General features: G+C 46.5%; 1 protein-coding gene across 2 annotated transcripts in view; it reads left to right on the forward strand.

Moving 5' to 3' along the window:
• Positions 1–15,585, forward strand: part of LOC311515344 (sperm acrosome membrane-associated protein 3-like) — a 78,267-nt gene extending 62,682 nt beyond the window's left edge. Inside the window, exons 1-5 of one of the 2 annotated variants that reach the window (XM_084618334.1) lie at positions 1,135–1,169; positions 11,171–11,341; positions 11,598–11,756; positions 13,374–13,452; positions 15,429–15,585. In XM_084618334.1, the coding sequence (XP_084474460.1) occupies positions 11,203–11,341; positions 11,598–11,756; positions 13,374–13,452; positions 15,429–15,495 (444 nt within the window). In that variant the 5' untranslated portion in view covers positions 1,135–1,169; positions 11,171–11,202 and the 3' untranslated portion in view covers positions 15,496–15,585. Of the gene's footprint in view, positions 1–1,134; positions 1,170–11,170; positions 11,342–11,597; positions 11,757–13,373; positions 13,453–15,428 lie in introns of those variants that run through there. The other variant, XM_084618333.1, reaches the window with a different exon arrangement.
• The last annotated feature ends 8,480 nt before the right edge of the window (positions 15,586–24,065 follow it).

Here is a 24,065-nt window from a genome sequence, read left to right on the forward strand (position 1 = left end):
CATGTAGGTACCAGTGACATAAGAGAAGGTAGAAAAGAGGTCCAGGAGACCAAATTTAGGCTGCTAGGTAAGAGTATCAAGTCCAGGGCCTCCATGGTAGCATTCTCTGAAATCTTTCCAGTTCCATGCGGAGAGCCAGTTAGACAGGCAGAACTGCAGGGTGTCAATGTATGGATGAGACCAGTGGTGAGCTGGAACCAGTTTGCAGCGCTTCACACGAACCGGTTGTTAAATTTAGAAGCAGTTTTAGAACCGGTTGTTAGGGCTGTCTGAGCTCCCAGCCGGGCAGGCTCCCCCAGCCCCTCCCCCACCCTCTGCCGTCTCGCAGAGCCTCAGCATGCCGTGCCGCCGGCACCAGCGCCCTGGACCGCTCCTGGGCAGCTCTGCAGCACCTGCCGCTTTGAGCAGCATGGTACGGGGGTGGGGCTGCGAGCTCCAGCGGGCCGCGCGGCATCCATACACGCTGCCCTGAGCAGCATAGTAAGGGGGCTGAGCCGGGGCTGGGAGGAGGGGCTGGATAAGGAGCAGGGAGCGGTTGGAGGGGGCGGAGGTTCTGGGGGGGCAGTCAGGGGACGGGGAACAGGGAGGGTTGGGTAGGCAGTCGGTGCCCCAGAAAGTCCCAGCCATGCTGTGGCCCCGACTCGTGGCGCTAGGGAGGGTGCATGGTGTAGGGCTCAGTGTTATAGAAGGGGTCTTTTGGAGACAGGGCCGGCTCTAGGCACCAGCAAAACAAGCAGGTGCTTGGGGCAGCCCATTTCTAGGGGCGGCATTCTGGCGCCGGCCATACCACCCCTAGAAATGTGCCCCCACCACCCTAGCTCGCCTCCACTCCACCTCCGCCTGCTGCCCTGAGCGCAGCGCCGCCGCTCTGCTTCTCCCCCCTCCCTCCCAGGCTTGCCACGTGCCAAACAGCTGTTTGGTGCAGCAAGCCTGGGAAGGAGGAGAAGCCGAGCACCGGTGCGCTCGGGGGAGGCGGCGGCGGTGGAGTGGAGGTGAGCTGGGGCGGGAAGCGGTTCCTCTACCCTCCCCGCATTATTTCCTGCACTCCCCCCCTCCCCCCGCTCACCTCCGCTCCGCCTGCTTCCCTGAACGCGCTACCTCTCCCTCGCCTGAGAGGGAGGGGGGAGAAGCGGAGCGGCGGCGTGTTCAGGGGAGCAGACGGAGCAGAGGTGAGCTAGGGCAGGGGGTTGCGGGGGGAGAACTGTAGGAAGCAATGGGGGGGGAAATGTGGCATGCCCGGGGGAGGAGGCGGGGCCGGGGATTTAGGGAAGGGGTTGGAAAGGGGAGGAGCCGGGGCGGGGAGGGCATGAAAAAAAGTGGGGGCGGCCAAAAAATTTTTTGCTTAGGGCGGCAAAAATCCTAGAGCCGGCCCTGGTTGGAGAAGGGGCTTGGTGCTAGAGGGGGGTGCATGGAGCAGCACCGTTTCGGGGGCACGGGGCTATGGAAGGGCTGCGGGGCTCCATGTCCTGTCTCGGGGCAGGAGCCACGCTGCAGCTGGTCCCTGCGCTGCGCAGACATCCGGGCAGCTGCTCCGGGGCCCTGCACGCAGAGGCCGATCCAATGCCGCCTCGCTCAGCAGCCATGGCCAAGCTCCATGCTGCTTCCTGTCTGGCTCAAGAAACGCGACCAGCTGCGCTGGGCAGGGAGATCAGGCACCATGTGACTGGGCACCGCATAGGGCCGGGGAGCCAGGCCCCTGGCAGCAGCAGCCTCCTCTGCCCCAGGAGCTGGGCAGAGCTGGCTGTTACCATGGCTGGGGGCTGCCTTAGGCATGCTGGGGTGAGTTCCCCCCAGTCTCTCCCGCTCCTGCGCTGTGGGGCTGTCCGGCCTCTGCCGCTTGGGGGCGCTCACATCCCGCAGTGGGGAGTCGGGCAGACGGCAGCCTTTGCCTGCAGGGAGCCGCCTCCCCCACATGCCGGGAGCGACCCCACTGATGCAAGAGTTGCAGGACTCCTGCACCACCGGCAGGCACCAGGGATGGAGAACGGGTCTGGGGAAGGCAGGTGGGCAGGACAGAGCCGGGGCGGGGAGGGGACAGGACAGAGCCTGGGGGGCAGGATGGAGCCTGGGGGGAGGGTTTGGGAGGGGGCAGACAGAGGGACATCCCTTATATCAGAACTTTTTATAGGGAACTGATTGTTAAGATTTTGGCAACTTATCACCGGATGAGACAATGATGTTCAGAGGAGGAATTTACATTTATTAGGAACTGGTGAACCTTTTAGGAAAGGAGGAGCCTGTAAAGAAAAGATGGGTTCCACCTAAACCAAAATGGAACCAGATTGCTGGTATGAAAATTAAAAAGGTGGTAGAAGAGTTTTTAAACAAAGAGCTGGGGGAAAGCCCATAGGTGCAGGGGAGCACATGGCTCAGACAAATGAATCACTTAGGGAATGATTTAATAAAGGGGATATTCTATATACTACTAAAGAGGAGAGGATAGAAGTTAATAGAGCATAGGTAGGAGGAACTGGAGAGAAAGTTAAATGAAAAAGAGTCCCATTCAGTTACATAACACAAAGACAGAAAACTAAATATTGATAGATTTTATAAGTACTTGTATACAAATGCAAGAAGTCTAAAAACTGAGATTGGTGAACTTGAGTCCCTGGTATTAAATGAGGATATTGATATAATTGGCATCACAGAAACTTGATGGAAGGATGATTATCAATGGGAGATGGTAATATCAGGATCCAAAATATATAGGAATGACAGAATAGGTCACACTGATTGGGGGAGGGCCACTATATGTAAAAGAAAGCATAGAGTCAAATCTAATAAAAGTTTTAAATGAATCAAACAATACCAGAGAAATTCCATGTTTGAATAATCAGAGTATAGCAGTAGGAATATACTATCAACCACCTGACCAGAATTGTGAGGGTCATTGAGAAATGATCACCCTCACTAAGCAGCAGTTCTGCAGAAAAGGACCTGGGGATTACAGTGGCCGAGAAGCTGGATATGAGTCAGCAGTGTGCCCTTGTTGCCAAGAAAGCCAATGGCATATTGGGCTGCATTAGTAGGAGCATTGCCAGTAGATCGAGGGAAGTGATTATTCTCCTCTATTTGGCACTGGTGAGGCCACATCTGGAGTATTGCGTCCAGTTTTGAGCCTCCCGCTACAGAAAGGATGTGGACAAATTGGAGAGAGTCCAGCGAAGGGCAACAAAAATTATCAGGGGGCTGGGGCATGTGACTTACGAGGAGAGGCTGAGGGAAGTTGACTTGTTTAGTCTGCAGAAGAGAAGAGTGATGGGGGATTTGATAGCAGCCTTCAACTGCCTGAAGGGGGGTTCCAAAGAGGATGGAGCTCGACTGTTCTCAGTGGTGGCAGATGGCAGAACAAGGAGCCATGGTCTCAAATTGCAGTGTGGGAGGTCTAGGTTGGATATTAGGAAACACTGTTTCACTAGGACGGTGGTGAAGCACTGGAATGGGTTACCTAGAGAGGAGGTAGAATCTCCATCCTTAGAGGTTTTTAAGGCCCAGCTTGACAAAGCCTTGGCTGGGATGATTTAGTTGGCGTTGATCCTGCTTTGAGCAGGAGGTTGGACTAGATGATCTCCTGAGGTCTCTTCCAACCCTAATCTTCTATGATTCTATGATCAGGAGATTGGAGAAGCTACAAAAACAGAAAACCCAATAATAATAGGGGATTTCAACTATCCACATATTGACTGGGAATATGTCTCCTCAGGATGGAATGCAGAGATAAAATTTCTAGACACCATTAATAACTACTTCTTGGAGCAGGAACCCAGAAGTGGGGAGGCAATTTTTGATTTAGTCCTAAGTGGCACACAAGATCTAGTCCAAGAGGTGAATCTAGCCGAACTGCTCAGTAAGAGCAACCATAATGTAATTAAATTACAGAAGGAAAATACCAAAGAAATCCACCACATTAGGATTTAACTTTGAAAAGGGGAACTACACAAAAATGAGGCGGCTACTTAAACGGAAATTAAAAGAAACAGACACAAGAGTGAAATGCCTGCAAGCTGTGTGGAATTTTTTTAGAAACACCATAATAGAGGCTCAAACTATACGTATACCCCAAATAAAAAAATCAGTAAGAGGACCAAAAATGCCACCACAGCTAAACAACAGAGTAAAAGATGGGGTTAGAGACAAAAAGACATCTTTAAAAATTGGAAGTCAAATCCTTCTGAGGAAAATACAAAGGAACATAAACTCTGGCAAATCTAGTGTAAAAGTACAGTTAAACAGGCCAAAAAAGAATTTGAAGAGCAACTAGCAAAAAGACACAAAAACTAACAGAAAACATCAGAAGCAGGTAGCCTACCAAACAATCAGTGGAGCCACTGTATGATGGTGGTGCTAAAGAAGCACTCACGGAAGACAAGGCCATTGAAAAGAATCTAAATGAATTATTTGCATCGGTCTTCACTGAAGAGGATGTGAGGGAGATTCCCACTCCTGAGTCAGGTTTTTTTTATGTGACAAATCTGAGGAACTGTCCCAGACTGAGGTGTCAATAGAGGAGGTTTGAAACAAAGAACATAAGAATGGCCATACTGGGTCAGACCAAAGGTCCATCCAGACCAGTATCCTGTCTACCGACAGTGGCCAATGCCAGGTGCCCCAGAGGGGGTGAACCTAACAGGTAATGATCAAGTGATCTCTCTCCTGCCATCCATCTCCACTCTCTGACAAACAGAGGCTAGGGACACCATTCTTTGCCCATCCTTGGCTAATAGCCCTTAATGGACTTAACCTCCATGAATTTATCCAGTTCTCTTTTAAACCCTGTTATAGTCCTAACCTTCACAACCTCCTCAGGCAAGGAGTTCCACAGGTTGACTGTGCGCTGAGTGAAGAGGAACTTCCTTTCTTTTGTTTTAAATCTGCTACCTATTAATTTCAGTTGGTGGCCCCTAGTTCTTATATTATGGGAACAAGTAATAACTTTTCCTTATTTTCTTTCTCCACATCACTCATGATTTTATATATCTCTATCATATCCCCCCATTAGTCTCCTCTTTTCCAAGCTGAAAAGTCCTAGCCTCTTTAATCTCTCCTCGTATGGGACCGTTCCAACCCCTAATCACTTTAGTTGCCCTTTTCTGAATCTTTTCTAATGCCAGTATATCTTTTTTGAGATGAGGGGACCACTTCTGTACACAGTATTCAAGATGTGGACATACCATGGATTTATATAAGGGCAATAAGATTTTCTCCATCTTATTCTCTATCCTGTTTGCTTTTTTGACTGCCGCTGCACACTGCGTGGACATCTTCAGAGAACTATCCATGATGACTCCAAGATCTTTCTCCTGATTAGTTGTAGCTAAATTAGCCCACATCATATTGTATGTATAGTTGGGGTTATTTTTTCCAATGTGCATTACTTTACATTTATCCACATTAAATTTTATTTGCCATTTTGTTGCCCAATCACGTAGTTTTGTGAGATCTTTTTGAAATTCTTCACAGTCTGCTTTGGTCTTGACTATCTTGAGCAGTTTAGTATCATCTGCAAACTTTGCCACCTCACTGTTTACCCCTGTCTCCAGATCATTTATGAATAAGTTGAATAGGATTGGTCCTAGGACTGACCCTTGGGGAACACCACTAGTTACCCCTCTCCATTCTGAAAATTTACCATTTATTCCTACCCTTTGTTCCCTGCCTTTTAACCAGTTCTCAATCCATGAAACGATCTTCCCTCTTATCTCATGACAACTTAATTTACATAAGAGCCTTTGATAAAAACAAATTGAACAAATTGATAAATTAAACAGTATTAAGTCACCAGGCCCAGATGGTATTTACCCAAGAGTTCTTAAGGAACTCAGATATGAAACTGCAGAACTACTAACTGCGGTATGTAACCTATTGCTTAAATCAGCCTCTGTACCAGATGTCTGGCAGATAACTAATGTAACACCTATTTTTTTAAAGGCACCAGAGGTGATCCTGGCAATTACTGGCCAGTATGCCTAATTTCAGTGCCATGCAAATTGGTTGAAACTATAGTAAAGAACAGAATTGTCAGACACATAGATGAGCACAGCTTTTGTACAGGAAAATCATGCCTCACTAATCTGTTAGACTTGTTTGAGGGGGTCAAAAAAGATGGACAAGGATGATCCAGTGAATATAGTGTACTTGCACTTTCAGAAAGCCTTTGACAAGGTCCCTTACCAAAGGCTCTTAAGAAAAGTAATCAGGAATGGCAATAAGGGGGAAGGTCCTCTCATGGATCAGTAACTGGCTAAAAGATAGGAAACAAAGGGTAGGAATGACTGGTTAGTTTTCACAATGGAGAGAAGTAAATAGCAGGGTTTCCAAGGATCTGTACTAGAACTAGTGCTGTTCAACACATTCATAAATGGCCCCAAAAAAGGGGTAAACAGTGAGGTGGCAAAGTTTGTAGACAATACAAAATTACATAAGATACTTAAGTCCAAAGCTGACTGCGAAGAATTACAAAAGAATCTCACAAAACTGGGTGACTGGGCAACAAAATGGCAAGTGAAATTCAGTGTGGATAAATGCAAAGGAATGCACACTGGGAAAGAGAATCCCAACTATACATACAAAATGACGGGGTCTAGATTAGCTGTTATCACTCAAGAAAGAGATCTTGGAATTGTAGATAGTTCTCTGAAAACATCTGCTATATGTACAGTGGCAGTCAAAAAAGCTAACAGAATGTTGTGAACCATTAGAAAAGTGATAGATAATAGGACAGAAAAACATCATAATGCCACTATGTAAATCCATGGTATGCCAACACTTTGAATACTGCATGCAGTCTTGGTTGTCCCATCTGAAAGAAAGATGTATTAGACTTGGGAAAAGTACAGAGAAGGGCAGCAGAAATGATTAGGGGTATGGAACAGTTTTTGTATGAGGAGAGATTAAAAAAGACTGAGACCCAGTCTGACCAGTCTTATATTCTTAACAATTGAACCTTGTTCTATACGAGACTCATACACTTTAAGGTCAGAAGGGACCAACATGATCATGTAGTATGCTCTCCTGCAGATTGCAAGACACAGAACCTTGCTCATCTACTCCGTTAATAGACCCATCATCTCTGGCTGAGTTACTGAAGTCCTCAAATCATGATTTAAAGACCTCAAGTTACAGAGAATTGTAGCTGAGGCCTAGCCCAACATGAGTAAGTAACACATGGAGGGAAGCCTCATTTTTTGGAAGACAGAATTAGGGCGTAAATGAATTCAACAGGTTCAAAACAAAACATTTGTGCTAAAAAAGATAAGTAAATAGGTCAGTAGGCTAAGAAGACAGAATGTCTGAACCAACTAAGCCAAGAGAGAGAACAGGGAACTATTTCCTGTGAACTAGATAACAAAGGACAAAATAAGTTAGGAATGTAGAGGTAAGGTGAAGAGGAAATCAAAGCATGAACAGTGCGTGGACAGCTCATGCTGCACAGAGATTGGTTCCTGCAAAGTAACCAGACCAATCCAGAAATGTGTGATGCAATGTATGGTAAATGCAATGAGACATGTAATGAATTTTCTGTGTAACTTTGGAGCTGTGATGTATCCTGCATCTACCACCCCACATCCTGTGTTTGAGTCTGATCAACTCAGTGTAGCACTGCTATATGCCAAATAAATATACCTGAGTGATGAAAACTGGAGTTGAACTGAGTTCTTGGGAAGTTGAGTTGAAAGAGGTCTCGGAGGGAATTCCAACAAGAATCCGCGACTTACACTAGTTTAAACCTGCAAGTGACCCAGGCCCCATGCTGCAGAGGAAGGAGAAAACCCCCCTGGGTCTCTGCTAATCTGACCTGGGGGAAAATTTCTTCCTGTTCCCAACTATGGCGATTAGTTGGACCCTGAGCAGGTGGGCAAGACCCACCAGCCAGACACCTGGGAAAGAATTTTCTCTAGTAACTCAGAGCCCTCCCCATCAGTGTCCCATCAGTGGCCATTTGAGATACTTGTGCAAGCAGTTGCAGATCGGCTACATGCCATTATAGGCAGTCTTATCATGCCATCCCCTCCATAAACTTATCAAGCTCAATCTTGAAGCCAGTTAGGTTTTTTGCCCCTACTGCTCCCCTTGGAAGGCTGTTCCAGAAATTCACTCCTCTGATGGTTAGAAACAAGCTTAAACTTGTTGATGGCCATTTTATATCCATTTGTTCTTGTGTCCACATTGGTGCTTAGCTTAAATAACTCCTCTCCCTCCCTGGTATTTATCCCTCTTATGTATTAATAAAAAGTAATCATATCTCCCCTTAGCTCTCTTTTGGTTAGCTTAAACAAGCCAAGCTCTTTGAGTCTCTTCTCATAAGGTAGGTTTTTCATTCCTCAGGTCATCCTAGTTGTCCTTCTCTTCCCCTGTTCCAGTTTGAATTCATCTTTCTTAAACATAGGAGACCAGAACTGCACACACTAAACCAGATGAGGTCTCACCAGTGCCCTGTATAATGTTACTACACTTTCCTGTCTCTAGCAGCCAGGTTCACTGGTCCAACTGAGCTGCTAGAGCTGCAATACCAGATAGGAGACGAGAAGTTCCTGTTGGAGGCACACAGCACCAGCAGGAGCTCCAGGAGATAATGTGCATTGTATCAAGCAGTCACAATGCCTGGGGAACATAGGGAGAGAACTCTGCTCCCCTCTGTGCTGAGGCAGAGGCGAGGATGAGGGACCTACATTATGTCCCTGACCCTAGAGAGGAAGGATGGCCTTGTGGTTAAGGCACTGAATGGAGTCTCAGGAGACTAGCTCCTGGTTCTACCAGAGACTTGCTGCATGACCTTGGGTAAGTCCTTTAGGGCCTGACCAGGCCTTTACTGTGTATGTAGTTCCCCATCGATCAAAAGGGTATAAAAATGCTTCCGTTGTCAGTCTTAATAGGAACTGTCTCTCACTATTTGTGTTTACAGGATCTAGCACAACGGGGCCCCAAGCTTAACTGGGGCCTCTGAATGCTACCACAATACAAATAAATAATCTGTTGTTTGAATGCATTCACTGAATAATTTATGGGAATAATTCTTGGCCTGTAGCTTGTTCACAATTAACTCATTGTGAGTGTTTTAGAAGTGTTTTTGACACAGGTTTTACATGAGCATTTGGTCACATGACAAGCTTCTGTTGCCTGATTGGAGGAGTTAGAATCCATTTTCAGGTGTGAATACTTGTTTTTAAGGATTCAAAACTATTTTTGTTCACATATCCTAAAATAGGATCCTAAACATGCTTTTAGAAGTGACGATTTGAAGAAATATGTTTGCAGTATTCACCCAGCTCTGCTACAGATGACCACTTCCTTGCATTATTTAATTTTGCAGTATATTTTAGAATGCAGGAGTCTGAGCTGTACGACACACAACAAAGCTTTGTTGTGTTGTTTTGAACTGAGAATGGCGGTGAGTGATGTCACAGGGACATAGGGAGGAGCAGGTTCTAGAAGGGGGAGCAGTTAGAGGGGGAGACCCTGGGTGTCGGTTAGGAACTTTCAGACCAGACTCTGCTGTGGAGGAAGCTGTGATCAGAAGCTGTACGTTAAGGTTTGGGGGGGTACAACTGTCCCTTAAAATATTAGCCATCCTGTCCAAGAAGGCTCTGTCCTGCTGTGGCTATTGCCACCAGTAAGAGCTGATAATACCTTTTGCTACTGTTTCATTCATACCACCACACCTGCCAAAATCTGGAGACAAAACAGTGCTCAGTAAATTAGCATTATTGTGTAGATATTTGCATAAGTTCAGGCTCAACCTATCAGAAGCTTATGCCTTCCCATTTTAGGGGCAACAAACCACCAGTGAGAGAAATATTTGCATGTTTGATGGCTCTAGATAAGGGTCATAAGGGGCAGGGTCAATAGCAGCTTTATACCTTCCTGATTGGGGTCTAGCTAGAAGCTGGCATAGCAGTGTGCTGACCACCCTGCATTCTCCCCCAACATGTACCCTATTCGAGAGATGGGGTAGGGCCAGCCACAGTTAAGAGAATCCCCAATGGGCCGGTTAAGTCAATTTTCCAGCTGCTTTCCACTGCTGGAGAGATGTGAAACAGGTGGAACAAGGGGCCTAAGAGCAGGCCCCATGTATATAAGTCCAATAAATAATAAACCCAGGCAATATTCCCCCTCTTACTCTTATTCTTTTATTCAGGGATTAAAAAAGCCACATTCCCATTTTTTCCCTGTCTTTCTGTCTTTCTCTTGCTTTCTGACCTTAGGAACAAGCTGATAAATTGCTAAGTAGCCCCTAAGACGCTTTCACAGTAGATTTCAAGATGGAATAGGATGAAAGGAAAAATCTGAGAAATGTGGTCCAAAAAACCGGAACAGAAAGTATTTTCTGTCTTGTGAGGCTGGGGAATCTGGGGTTGGAGAATCTAAAGGAGGGATGCCAGAGAAACACTAGATGACTCTGAAACATTTTAGTGTCAAGGCTTTTCTAATACATACAAACAATGCTCCAATTTCATAAGATTTCTCCCTTTGATGCCTCCCTCCATCCACACACACTCAGAGCCGAGAATCAGAAAAAAACAAGTTTCCTTGAAGACCTGTAGAAAAGACCAAAACTGTAGCATACAGGGAGAAGAAGTAGACTTGGCAGGTCTGGGCCTTCAATGCCACAAACTATTCTTATAAGGGTCCCAGGGAAAATGTGGGGAGGGAGGGAAGAGAAGGGCCCCTGAGAGAGCAAAGTTACTGCTATCATTGTGGACATGCTTCCAGAGTAAGAAGTGGCCATTGGCCAAAACGTCTTAGCCTTTAATATGTGTAACCCTTTGCCAGGCGGATCGCACTTGTCAGCCTTCCAGTTCCCAGGGGACATCTGACTCTTCACCATGTACATAATTATGAGAAAGTCAGCTGTGAAGTTCTGATGCCGTTAGCCTCAGTGTTTTCAGTTTTTGGATTAATAAAACTTGTTAGTCTTTTAGATTGTCCAGTTTACAGTGTGTGTTTGTGCACGCATGCACACTCTGTAGTGCCTCTGTGCGAAACAAATACCCCTCTGAGGGCAAGATTATAGCCATGGGCGAAAGAGAAGGTACCACAGCTGGGGTGAAAAGTTTAATACTGGGTTACCTCAGGGACAGTCAGGCCAGTATTTCTTATGGAAATAGGGAGTTAGACCTTTGGCCACAGAATTCCCCCTCTGATATTTAGTTCTTCTATTTTTTCCTCAAAGGTGGAACTGAGGTTCCCCATTCTCTGGCAAAAATGAAGGCGCTCACACTTCTCTCCCTGCTCGGCTGCCTGATCACGGCAAATGAAGCAAAAATCTTTAGCCGATGTGAACTAGCCTATACGCTGCATGAAGAAGGGCTGGACGGGTACGAGGGTTACAGCCTCGCCAACTGTGAGTTTTAGTGCTCCCTCCTTCTCACGCACACACTTCTCCCCAATTTCCCCTCACGGCAAACTCCCTTCACTCTTTCACCCTGTCTACCACTCCCTCGTTCCTGCTGCCTTTTCCCCACTCCCACTATTTGTCTGTCTTTGCATCCTGTCTCCCTCCTCTCCAGGGCTCTGCCTTCATGTACTCCCCCGAGTTGCCCCTGTTTCTGTGGACAGCCTCTGCAGTGGACAGTGAGCATGTTCTCTTCCCGCATTAGGGATCTGCATGGCATTCTTTGAGAGCGGCTTCAATTCAGCAGCAGAGGACGACAATGCAGATGGCAGCACAGACTATGGCATCTTCCAGATCAACAGCCGTGTCTGGTGCAACAACTACCGGAGTCCCACTGAGAACCTCTGTCACATACCCTGCACTGGTACTGTCCCTAACCCTCCCCCTCATCCACCCTCCCTCCCCAAGAGTGGAGAGAGCAGCTGCAGGATTCCTGCCCATGTCGTGGTAGGCTGCTCTTCATTCCTCAGTTAAAAATTAACACACAGCTCTCATTCCCCCTGCATGGAAGAGGGGGTCAGCCAGCTCCATGGTACCATCCCCCCTTTCTAGGACCCTGTGGAGGGCTCCCTGCAGGGCTGGGCTCTGGGTGGAGAGTAGGCAGCCCTGAATTGGGTAGGGCTGAGGTGGAGAAAACACATTTTCTCATCATTAGCCATGCGGTGGTTACCTGAGAAAGATAACAGCCTGGAGCCGTGTTACTTGTTATGTGGAACCACTTCCATCATGGGAACTCCCCACTTTTAAGGGGGACACCCAGGCACAGCCATAGTAATGTGTTTTTCCTGGAAGCCACTTTGCCTGGGCTGGGGTGGGAAGGCAGGTTCAGAGCCATCCCAGAGGGGATGGGCAGAATGAGGTACCATCCCCTTTGGCAGGGATACACATAATACATATCCTGGGATAATAAAACTCTGCCTTTCACCTGAGGGTATCAAAGTATGTCACACACTTGAATTAATTCAACCTCCCAACTCACCTGTGGGAACAGTGTTATTACACCAATTGGTTAACTGACATGACCAAAACCAGGCAACTTGTTGGAGCTGTGAACAGAATCCAGGAGTCCGGACTCCCACTCTCCTGTTCCAACCAACACATCAGATGCGCTCTTCAATGGAAAGCAGCCTCTGGCAAGCTGGGGTGGGAGGTACCTGCTATTTACCATGTATGCTGAGGGGATTCTCCTCTTGACCTTTTTGGGTAGGGTAGGGCCCTTGGATCTCTCAGCTACCCAACAATGGTCCCTCCGATTCTTTTCTGTGTGTGTGGCTTGATAGGCTGAGTGAGTGCAAGTTTAATTCCTATGAGCTCAGCCCCTCTAGCCCATGCCCCTCACTCGCTCTTCCCTACATTAAATCTAACTGTCCTCACAGGTTCTCTCCTCTAGCAACCTCTGCCCCCCTCGCTCTCATTGCTTCTCGCTCATTCCCTTAGCCTGGCCTCACGTCTTTCTCCCACTCCAATTCCTTCTGCCCACCACTACATTCTCTTCAGCCCATTCCCCCATCCCATCACATCGCTCTTTCCCTACCTTACCCTTCCCCTCCCATCGGCTTTCCCTGCTCTCTTAGGCCATCTTTCTCTTTCCACATATGAGGGCTGGGGAGGTCTAGGCAGATCTCTCCCTACCCGGTTCTGAGTGTGTGTGTGTGGGGGGGAGTGGGGCAGATGTTCTGGGATTGTCACCGCTTAGGTGGAGGACTCTGCCCACCAATGTTCAGGCACAGCCGGGAGGTGTTGCTCTGATCTAGGTTCCCCTCACTCTCCCTGCTCTGAGAGTGCAGCAAGGAGGACAAGGGGAGCCCAGTTCAATACTGCAGCTCTGTAGCTGCACAAGCAAGCAGCCCCTTTTGAATGTCACAGAGAGAGCACTACATAGGGATGGCCAGCCAAACACCCATGCCCCTTATACTTGGGTGCACCACACTGAGGTCTCACACGGGAAACCGCCATTCATGCTCCCCTCTTTTCCTTGCAGACTTGCTGTCAAATGACATAACAGATGACATAGTCTGTGCCAAAAGAATTGTGCGAGACCCACAAGGAATGGATGCCTGGTAAGGGGAGCCCTCAGAGATTCTCTTTGGAAATACGGATATGCATTTGTGATTGTGAATGTTTGCCCTTCGCTTAAGTCTAACACCGAAGCAATACAAGTAAACACAATACATCCTTAGAACTTGGTGAACAGACAGTGCCTGATAAGCAAACTCATATTGCCTAATTTCAATTAAGAGAAACCATTTAGGAGAGATTATAGAGAAAGGAACAGAGGAAAAGAACTGTTGGACAAAACAAGGCAAAAATGAGGCATAAAGGGACAGTAAACATTCACATAGCCACTACACTGGCCTCTTTAAGGCTCACCTTTACCATGATAGCTACACAACAGCTATGCAGTTGTCTGGCTGAAACTGCTGCTCATTATACCAGTCACAGCGATTTCATGTTCCCTTGTCTGCCCCGCCTTTGTTTTTCCTCCACCTGTAGTCTCTTGTCATATGCTAAGATTGGAATTTCCTTTGCGAGGGGCAGTCTTTTTAGGATGTACAGTGCCTAGCATAAAGAAAAGGAGGACTTGTGGCACCTTAGAGACTAACAAATTTATTTGAGCATAAGCTTTCGTGAGCTACAGCTCACTTCATCAGATGCATTCAGTGGAAAATACAGTGGGGAGATTTATATACACAGAGAACATGAAACAATGGGTGTTACCATACACACTGTAAGGACAGTGATCAGGTAAGGTGAGCTATTACCAGCAGGAGAGTGGGGGGGGAGGGTGAGGGGGGACCTTTTGTAGTGATAATCAAGGTGGGCCATTTCCAGCAGTTGACAAGAATGTCTGAGGAACAGCGGGGGGTGGGGGGGGTGAATAAACATGGGGAAATAGTTTTACTTTGTGTAATGACCCATCCACTCCCAGTCTTTATTTAAGCCTAAGTTAATTGTATCCAGTTTGCAAATTAATTCCAATTCAGCAGTCTCTCCTTAGAGTCTGCTTTTGAAGTTTTTTTGTTGAAAAATTGCTACTTTTAGGTCTGTAATCGAGTGACCAAAGAGGTTGAAGTGTTCTCCAACTGGTTTTTGAATGTTATAATTCTTGACGTCTGATTTGTGTCCATTGATTCTTTTACATAGAGACTGTCCAGTTTGGCTAATGTACATGGCAGAGGGGCATTGCTGGCACATGATGGCATATATCACATTGGTAGATGTGCAGGTGACATAGTAGAGCCCCAAGTCCCGATTAAGGAGTATAATTCATGATAAAGACAGAATAATAAACAAATAGAGACTGAGAAAGGAGGTCAGAGAAAAATTCCAAAGCACATATAAATATGGAGTCATCACAAGACCCATAGCACTTTGTGCAAAAATAGATGGGTGAACCCCGGTGTCCTGACTAAGTTCCAATTTGGGGAGCCACCCATTCTGTTTTCAGGTTTCCCTCCTGTAGTTGCAGTTGGGCACATTATCCCCCTGCTCTTCCTGCAGTAGGGTGTTGCTGTGAATGTTTCACCACAGAGGCAGCAGTATGTAAGAGTGGATGAGGTAATTTCTGTATGCTATGTAGACAATAAATTACTTAGGGATCCTTTGGCATGGAAATTACTGCAGCATGGTCGACTAGCCATTCAGTGAGCTCAATTCTGCTGCCCTGACACTGAGGAGTACCTTACTCCTTGGGTTTCATTTTAGTGGGACTGTTCCATCAGAGAGGAACTATTCGATGTGGGTAAGGGTGATAGGATCTGGCCTTATGATTGCTTAATCCAGGTCAGGTTTAGATAGACTTAGTGTGGTAACACACTGCACAGCACAGGCTGTGTTCCTCAGTCTGTGAGATAAAAGAGCCAGGGAGCTTCAGGGTCTCTGCGTGTCCAACATCCTGAAATCAGAATCCTCTTCCAGGATTTACTACAACAGATTCCCATCTCTTCTCTATTGCTAGGGACATTAGAGAAACATAATTTATTATTAATAATAATAATAAAACCTAAGTTTCACTCTTTGCCTTTTCCTTCCTCAGGGAGGACTGGACAATGCACTGCAAAGGGCGAGACCTGTCTGAGTGGGTGGATGGATGTGACCTGTGAGAAAGTCACCAGCCTGGCTCTGCTATGACTTCTCAGGGTTTTCCTGAAAAGGGAATGTTTCTGTCTCTCCCTGTGCACTTCTGGCAGTTAGCACATACAAACAATCCATTCCACAAACCAACAGGAAAAACACAAAACAACAAATACTAATTTAAAGTATAACTTTCAAAAAAAATAAATGGATTTATTAATTTAAAAGAAATCAGCTTAGGCCTTTAGTTTCACATACTATTTAGGACTCAACTCCAGATGATTTTCCTGAGCTTAGTTCTGTGTGAAACAGCAACTGGAAGGTGAAGTGGCTGATAGGCAAGGTTCTGGAGCTGCAATTATAACTGGTTCAAAAGGGTTTCCAGAAACTGCTGGGTGCTTTGGGGTTTTCAAAGAGGGCAAACTGGAGAAGCTCAAAGGTGTATGAACATGTCCCACAGAGAATGCATAAGATTTACCTGTATGCTAAAGGGTGCAAAATATGTGCCATGTGCCAGTTCTCACTGGGAGCTGGACAAAATTTGTAAGTATCTGCTAACCAAAATGATGAGCAATTCCATACTGTCTCTGTCACACACATTCCCACTGAAATGCAGCAAAATGTGCAATAAGTATGAAATAAATTTCCAAGTGGCTGAAAAGATAAATAAATGCTACTATAATCCAAAGTTTACAAAACTTAGCCACAGCACAAGCATGGTGAAGTCTACAACCATCCCGGATTGTCCTCATCTGCCTAGAGACAAGTGGAGCCTTGTATCTTGCAGGCCAGTGCATTTGTGTTCCTATCTGGGGTCAAAGTGAGGGTTAGAGTCCAACCCCCAGCAGGTTCTGTTAATCCCTGGTCAGAGGTACCCATGTCCTGTTCTTACTCCCATTGAAGTCAATCAGAGTTTTGTCAGTGACATCAGTGGGAACAGAATTGAGCCCCAAAGTTTTGGTGGCTGGTGCATGCAGTAGTCTTGTTTATATCAGATCTCTGCTACTAGAAAGTGGGAGTTTGATCCTAATTTGAAAACCATTTCTAGACCTTCTAAAAATCCCAAATAAAAAGTCCACAGCAAAAGCAGAAATTAAATCAAGGACTCAGACTCAGCTAAGGCTGACGAGTGCACGGTGTAACTCATGGCTTTAAGCCATGTTTATACTTCCCTGTGCCTGGGTTGGCTGAGTGCTCGGCCAATCCCTCAGCATCAGTTAGATCACCCTGAGAGACAGCATGCATCAGTTACCTATGCCTCTCCTCGTCCCCCAGGAGCTGATACACCAGCTGCATCACCTCTCACCCATTCCCTCTACACTAGCTGCAGGGGTTGCATGGGAGTTGCTATGCCGGCTCTGTGCTGCTGAAGTATGGGTAATCCCCCAGTGTCCACATATGCAGAATTTAGATTGAGTTGAGTCCACAGTGCAGTGCAAAACAACTACAGTGCAGCCCACATGATAGGCCAAAGAGCTGAGATGGGAATGGCTGGAAACATTCCTAAATCTTTGGGATCCATTCAGATTATTACAGTCTATTATTAGATTTTTATAGAATTCTTTAATGTGTGTTGATCATTACCCATCTGTATGATGTGTTCTTTTGCTTTCACTAAAATGAATGGCGCCACATCGGAGTGGGTTGATTGGCACAGTAGCAGTTGGAATTCAAAAGCTAAAGTGACACTAAGTTTGACACAAAGAAATTGAGAGTGTGATGCTTCCCAGGGGCACCCAGGGCATGAGGAAATCTTGCCTGTGCCTGCTGTGGATCAGCTCCCTGAAACCACCAGCCTCTGACAACACAAAGTAGGCCTAACTCTCTCTGTACAGATTAGCAATAGGCACACACAAAACCCCGAGTCCTCCGAGCAACCCTCTGAAGTACTCCGCCCCTGTTCCACTGAACACTCACAGAATTACCAGGCCTGCTGTTCCCAAAGAAATAGCACACACCAACTTGTAGGATTCAGTTCAGAATGACCACTTTACATAACACACAGCACTTACATATCTATCTCGAAAACAAGAATAAGTTTATCATCAAAGAACAGACATTCAAGTGAAAGAGAGTGAGAATATTGGAAACAAATGGTTACATATAAAATAAAATCATAACACACTTTCTAGAGGCTAAACTTAGCTAACAAGGCATTCCCCTATCTTCTGCAAGATGGCTTACTTCAAGTTCTTTCCCTGGCATTTTCAACCAGTTTGACTGAGACCCCCCTCTCATAAGATCAGCCCACTGACAGTTTGCCTCAGAGATTGAAAGAATAACTAGGGGTTCAACTATACCCCATATATAGTACCCCACTCCATTGTTTTAGTTTGAAAAACAGGATAAACCCTGCTGTTTACCTCTTCCTATTAATTTTCTCTCTTTGAAGATTTCACAATCCTTCATTATCATCGGGTTCAGACTTGTAAGTGGAGGTCCACTGTGAGCCAAACAATACATACTTTACATGAAAACAGATAGATGGTTTTCTTTCAGACACAAAATGTTTATCTATTTTTCACCTTTGCTGGTGACCAGTCCCTAGACACAGATCTTAACATAATTTTCCATGTATATACATAACTCCTTACACATCAGCCATATATGCATTTTCCATGTGACACAGGCTTTCAGTGGAGACCTCGCATGACAGTCTGATGAACTAGAATGTAAATACCTCACCAGGGGATTCCTATAACCCTTATGGCCTCTGCGAGTTGGCATCAAGAGGTCCCCGAGACACACAGTTAAAGAGAAATAGTTAGTTGTCCCCACTTCTGAGAATTGCCTGTGCCTGGTTATTTCCTGCTATCTTTTGGCAATGTATAAAAATACCAGAAGGTAGTTTTTGCTAAAAGGAAAAAAAAATCAGAGCAACCATCCTGTTATAAATGGATTTGGGTCTGAAAATATTCCTAGGTTCATCAAACTTTGGCAGTTTTGACAACCCAACCTAGATTAAACAGACAGCATGGGGCTGACACTGAAATAATTAATGATAATCTTTTTCACAAAAGGCCCCTCTCACATCAAGACTCCAGATCCTAACCCACAGGAATGTTGGCATGTGAGACATCTATATCACAGAATGTATCCAAATTTGGAGGAAACAGATTTCCGTTTTTCCCCACCCTAGAGCTAAGGACAGTAGGGTGGATTAAGTATCAAATTCTCCTCTGTGATTCAAACTACAGATCTCTGTTACATATTCCTTGCATGTTCTGCAGACTTACAGTCCTGTTAAGTGCCTGGAGCAGGCATAGAGATGTGATGGACTTCTGTGAATTTCTTGATGGTATCAGCTACAGTTGCGTCAAACCACCTGTCGTAAAAGGTCTTCCTGGATATTTTGTTCAGCTAGAAAAATACTGCTTGTGCTGCATTTTTGTAGCACTATGGGGACATCGCGTGATTGCTTTGAGTAATAGCTGATTGGTGTCCTCCCTCTTGCCCTATAATTATATAAGGGAAGATCGGGAGTCCTAGATTCACTTTTATTCAGACATGGAATAACTAATTCACTTTCAACATGATCCATGTGTAATCTCAAAGGACATGCAGAATATATTTTCCTTGGTTTCTGTGTGAAAGCAAGTTTTCCATTCATTTCTACAGCTAGCATTTGCTAGGTTTTCTCTAAGATCACCATATTTCCACTGCATTTCAGAACCTGTAAATCTTGTGATGACATAAGTATTCCAGGTAACTTGGCTAGCACTTATGTTTGAGCTAGCTAACCAACTGCTGGAAGACATTGCTACACTGATGGACAACAGGGATCATGAGATCATCTCTGGACACAGTATGAAAACTCCCACTGAGACATGAAAAATTACATACAGGGCCTGGGCATCTTCCCATTCAAGTCAAAGACAGGCTTGCCACTGACTTCAGTAGAAACAGGGCTGACCCCATACAGTACGTCAGTGCATAGCACTGCATTGCTTAAGACTATTTCAATATTTCCATTATATCCCCCCATCTTTCAGAAGTTTATAACTTGGACATAAAATATTCACTTGGCAAAAATCTCGGCAGCAAGTAAATTAGGGGATTTGTTTTTAACATATTTTCCCTGACACCAAAAATCCTCCCTGGATTTTTTAAGTTAAAAGAGTGCTACTATATATAAATGTTTACTAGTTGCACAGGATTTTTGCACTCCTGTAACTTAAAAATTACTTCACTCTTTCTTAAAGGAAAACTGCAATACAACTTAATGACTATCCCAATTACTACATCCAAGTGCCAAGAGGGGTAAGTTACTAAGGGTATGTCTACACTATGAAATTAGGTCGAATTTATAGAAGTCAGTTTTTTAGAAATCGGTTTTATATATTCGAGTGTGTGTGTCCCCACAGAAAATACTCTAAGTGCATTAAGTGCATTAACTCGGCGGAGTGCTTCCACAGTACCGAGGCTAGAGTCAACTTCCGGAGCGTTGCACTGTGGGTAGCTATCCCACAGTTCCCGCCGTCTCCGCTGCCCATTGGAATTCTGGGTTGAGATCCCAATGCCTGATGGGGCTAAAACATTGTCGCGGGTGGTTCTGGGTACATATCGTCAGGCCCCCGTTCCCTCCCTCCCTCCGTGAAAGCAAGGGCAGACAATCGTTTCGGGCCTTTTTTCCTGAGTTACCTGTGCAGACGCCATACCACGGCAAGCATGGAGCCCGCTCAGCTCACTGTCACCGTATGTCTCCCGGGTACTGGCAAACACAGTACTGCATTGCTACACAGTAGCAGCAACCCATTGCCTTGTGGCAGAACACGGTGCAATAGGACTGGTAGCTGTCATCGTCATGTACGAGGTGCTCCTGGTCGCCTGTGTGAGGTCGATCAGGAGCGCCTGGGCAGACATGGGCGCAGGGACTAAATTTGGAGTGACTTCATCAAGTCATTCTCTTTAGTCCTGCAGTCAGTCCTATTGAACCATCTGAGCAGGCAGGCGATACAGATTGCTAGCAGTTGTACTGTACCATCTTCTGCCAGGCAGGCAAGAGATGAGGATGGCTAGCAGTCCTACTGCACCGTTTTCTGCTGAGCAGCCATGAGATGTGGATGGCTTGCAGTCCTTCTGCACCGTCTGCTGCCAGCCAAAGATGTAAAAGATAGATGGAGTGGATCAAAACAAGAAATAGACCAGATTTGTTTTGTACTCATTTGCTTCCCCTCCTCCCCCACCTAGGGGACTCATTCCTCTAGGTCACACTGCAGTCGTTCACAGAGAAGGTGCAGCGAGGTAAATCTAGCCATGTATCAATCAGAGGCCAGACTAACCTCCTTGTTCCAATAAGAACAATAACTTAGGTGCACCATTTCTTATTGGAACCCTCCGTGAAGTCCTGCCTGAAATACTCCTTAATGTAAAGCCACCCCCTTGGTTGATTTTAGCTCCCTGAAGCCAACCCTGTAAGCCGTGTGGTCAGTCGCCCCTCCCTCCGTCAGAGCAACGGCAGACAATCGTTCCGTGCCTTTTTTCTGTGCAGACGCCATACCAAGGCAAGCATGGAGGCTGCTCAGCTCACTTTGGCAATTAGGAGCACATTAAGCACCACACGCATTATCCAGCAGTATATGCAGCACCAGAACCTGGCAGAGCGATACCGGGTGAGGAGGCGACATCAGTGCGGTCACGTGAGTGATCAGGACATGGACACAGATTTCTCTGAAAGCATGGGCCCTGCCAATGCATGCATCATGGTGCTAATGGGGCAGGTTCATGCTGTGGAACGCCGATTCTGGGCTCGGGAAACAAGCACAGACTGGTGGGACCGCATAGTGTTGCAGGTCTGGGACGATTCCCAGTGGCTGCGAAACTTTCGCATGCGTAAGGGCACTTTCATAGAACTTTGTGACTTGCTTTCCCCTGCCCTGAAGTGCATGAATACCAAGATGAGAGCAGCCCTCACAGTTGAGAAGCGAGTGGCGATAGGCCTGTGGAAGCTTGCAATGCCAGACAGCTACCGGTCAGTTGGGAATCAATTTGGAGTGGGCAAATCTACTGTGGGGGCTGCTATGATGCAAGTAGCTCACACAATCAAAGATCTGCTGATATCAAGGGTAGTGACCCTGGGAAATGTGCAGATCATAATGGATGGCTTTGTTGCAATGGGATTCCCTAACTGTGGTGGGGCCATAGACGGAACCCATATCCCTGTCTTGGCACCGGAGCACCAAGCCGGCGAGTACATAACCCGCAAGGGGTACTTTTCAATAGTGCTGCAAGCTCTGATGGATCACAAGGGACGTTTCACCAACATCAACGTGGGATGGCCGGGAAAGGTACATGATGCTCGCATCTTCAGGAACTCTGGTCTGTTTCAAAAGCCACAGGAAGGGACTTTATTCCCAGACCAGAAAATAACTGTTGGGGATGTTGAAATGCCTATAGTTATCCTTGGGGACCCAGCCTACCCCTTAATGCCATGGCTCACGAAGCCGTACACAGGCAGCCTGAACAGTAGTCAGGAGCTGTTCAACTACAGGCTGAGCAAGTGCAGAATGGTGGTAGAATGTGCATTTGGACGTTTAAAGGCACGCTGGTGCAGTTTACTGACTCGCTTAGACCTCAGCGAAACCAATATTCCCACTGTTATTACTGCTTGCTGTGCACTCCACAATATCTGTGAGAGTAAGAAGGAGACGTTTATGGCGGGGTGGGAGGTTGAGGCAAATCGCCTGGCTGCTGGTTACGCGCAGCCAGACACCAGGGCAGTTAGAAGAGCAGAGGAGGGCGCGGTACGCATCAGAGAAGCTTTGAAAACCAGTTTCATGACTGGCCAGGCTACAGTGTGAAAGTTCTGTTTGTTTCTCCTTGATGAAACCCCCCGCCCCTTGGTTCACTCTACTTCCCTGTAAGCTAACCACCCTCCCATCCTCCCTTCGATCACTGCTTGTAGAGGCAATAAAATCATTGTTGCTTCACATTCATGCATTCTTTATTCATTCATCACACAAATAGGGGGATGACTACCAAGGTAGCCCAGAAGGGGTGGTGGAGGAGGGAAGGAAAATGCCACACAGCACTTTAAAAGTTTACAACTTTAAAATTTATTGAATGCCAGCCTTCTGTTTTTTGGGCAATCCTCTGTGGTGGAGTGGCTGGTTGGCTGGAGGCCCCCCCACCGCGTTCTTGGGCTTCTGGGTGTGGAGGCTATGGAACTTGGGGAGGAGGGCGGTTGGTTACACAGGGGCTGTAGTGGCAGTCTGTGCTCCAGCTGCCTTTGCTGCAGCTCAGCCATACACTGGAGCATACTGGTTTGGTCCTCCAGCAGCTTCAGCATTGAATCCTGCCTCCTCTCATCACGCTGCCGCCACATTTGAGCTTCAGCCCTGTCTTCAGCCCGCCACTTACTCTCTTCAGCCCGCCACCTCTCCTCCCGGTCATTTTGTGCTTTCCTGCACTCTGACATTATTTGCCTCCATGCATTCGTCTGTGCTCTGTCACTGTGGGAGGCAGCATGAGCTCAGAGAACATTTCATCACGAGTGCGTTTTTTTTGCTTTCTAATCTACACTAGCCTCTGGGAAGGAGAAGATCCTGTGATCATTGAAACACATGCAGCTGGTGGAGAAAAAAAAAGGGACAGCAGTATTTAAAAAGACACATTTTATAAAACAGTGGCTACACTCTTTCAGAGTAAACCTTGCTGTTAACATTACATACATAGCATGTGTGCTTTCGTTACAAGGTCGCATTTTGCCTCCCCCCACCACGTGGCTACCCCCTCATCCCTCCCCCCTCCCCGTGGCTAACAGCGGGGAACATTTCTGTTCAGCCACAGGCAAACAGCCCAGCAGGAACGGGCATCTCTGAGTGTCCCCTGAAGAAAAGCACCCTATTTCAACCAGGTGACCATGAATGATATCTCACTCTCTTGAGGATAACACAGAGAGATAAAGAACGGATGTTGTTTGAACACCAGCAAACATACACTGCAATGCTTTGTTGTACAATGATTCCTGAGTATGTGTTACTGGCCTGGAGTGGTAAAGTGTCCTACCATGGAGGACGCAATAAGGCTGCCCTCCCCAGAAACCTTTTGCAAAGGCTTTGGGAGTACATCCAGGAGAGCCGCGAATGCCAGGGCAAATTAATCCTTTCACATGCTTGCTTTTGAACCATGTCCAGTATTTTAAAAGGTACACTCACCGGAGGTCCCTTCTCCGCCTGCCGGGTCCAGGAGGCAGCCTTGGGTGGGTTCGCGGGGTACTGGCTCCAGGTCCAGGGTGAGAAACAGTTCCTGGCTGTCGGGAAAACTGGTTTCTCCGCTTGCTTGCTGTGAGCTATCTACAACCTCATCATCATCATCATCTTCTTTGTCCCCAAAATCTGCTTCCGTGTTGCCTCCATCTCCATTGAAGGAGTCAAACAACACGGCTGGGGTAGTGGTGGCTGAACTCCCTAAAATGGCATGCAGCTCATCATAGAAGTGGCATGTTTGGGGCTCTGACCCTGAGCGGCCATTTGCCTCTCTGGTTTTCTGGTAGGCTTGCCTCAGCTCCTTAAGTTTCTCACGGCACTGCTTCGGGTCCCTGTTATGGCCTCTGTCCTTCATGCCCTGGGAGATTTTGACAAAGGTTTTGGCATTTCGA

The sequence above is a fragment of the Lepidochelys olivacea genome, assembly GCF_965140295.1.
Source record: "Lepidochelys olivacea isolate rLepOli2 genome assembly, chromosome: 2".
In the NCBI taxonomy this organism is placed as follows: domain Eukaryota; kingdom Metazoa; phylum Chordata; order Testudines; family Cheloniidae; genus Lepidochelys; species Lepidochelys olivacea.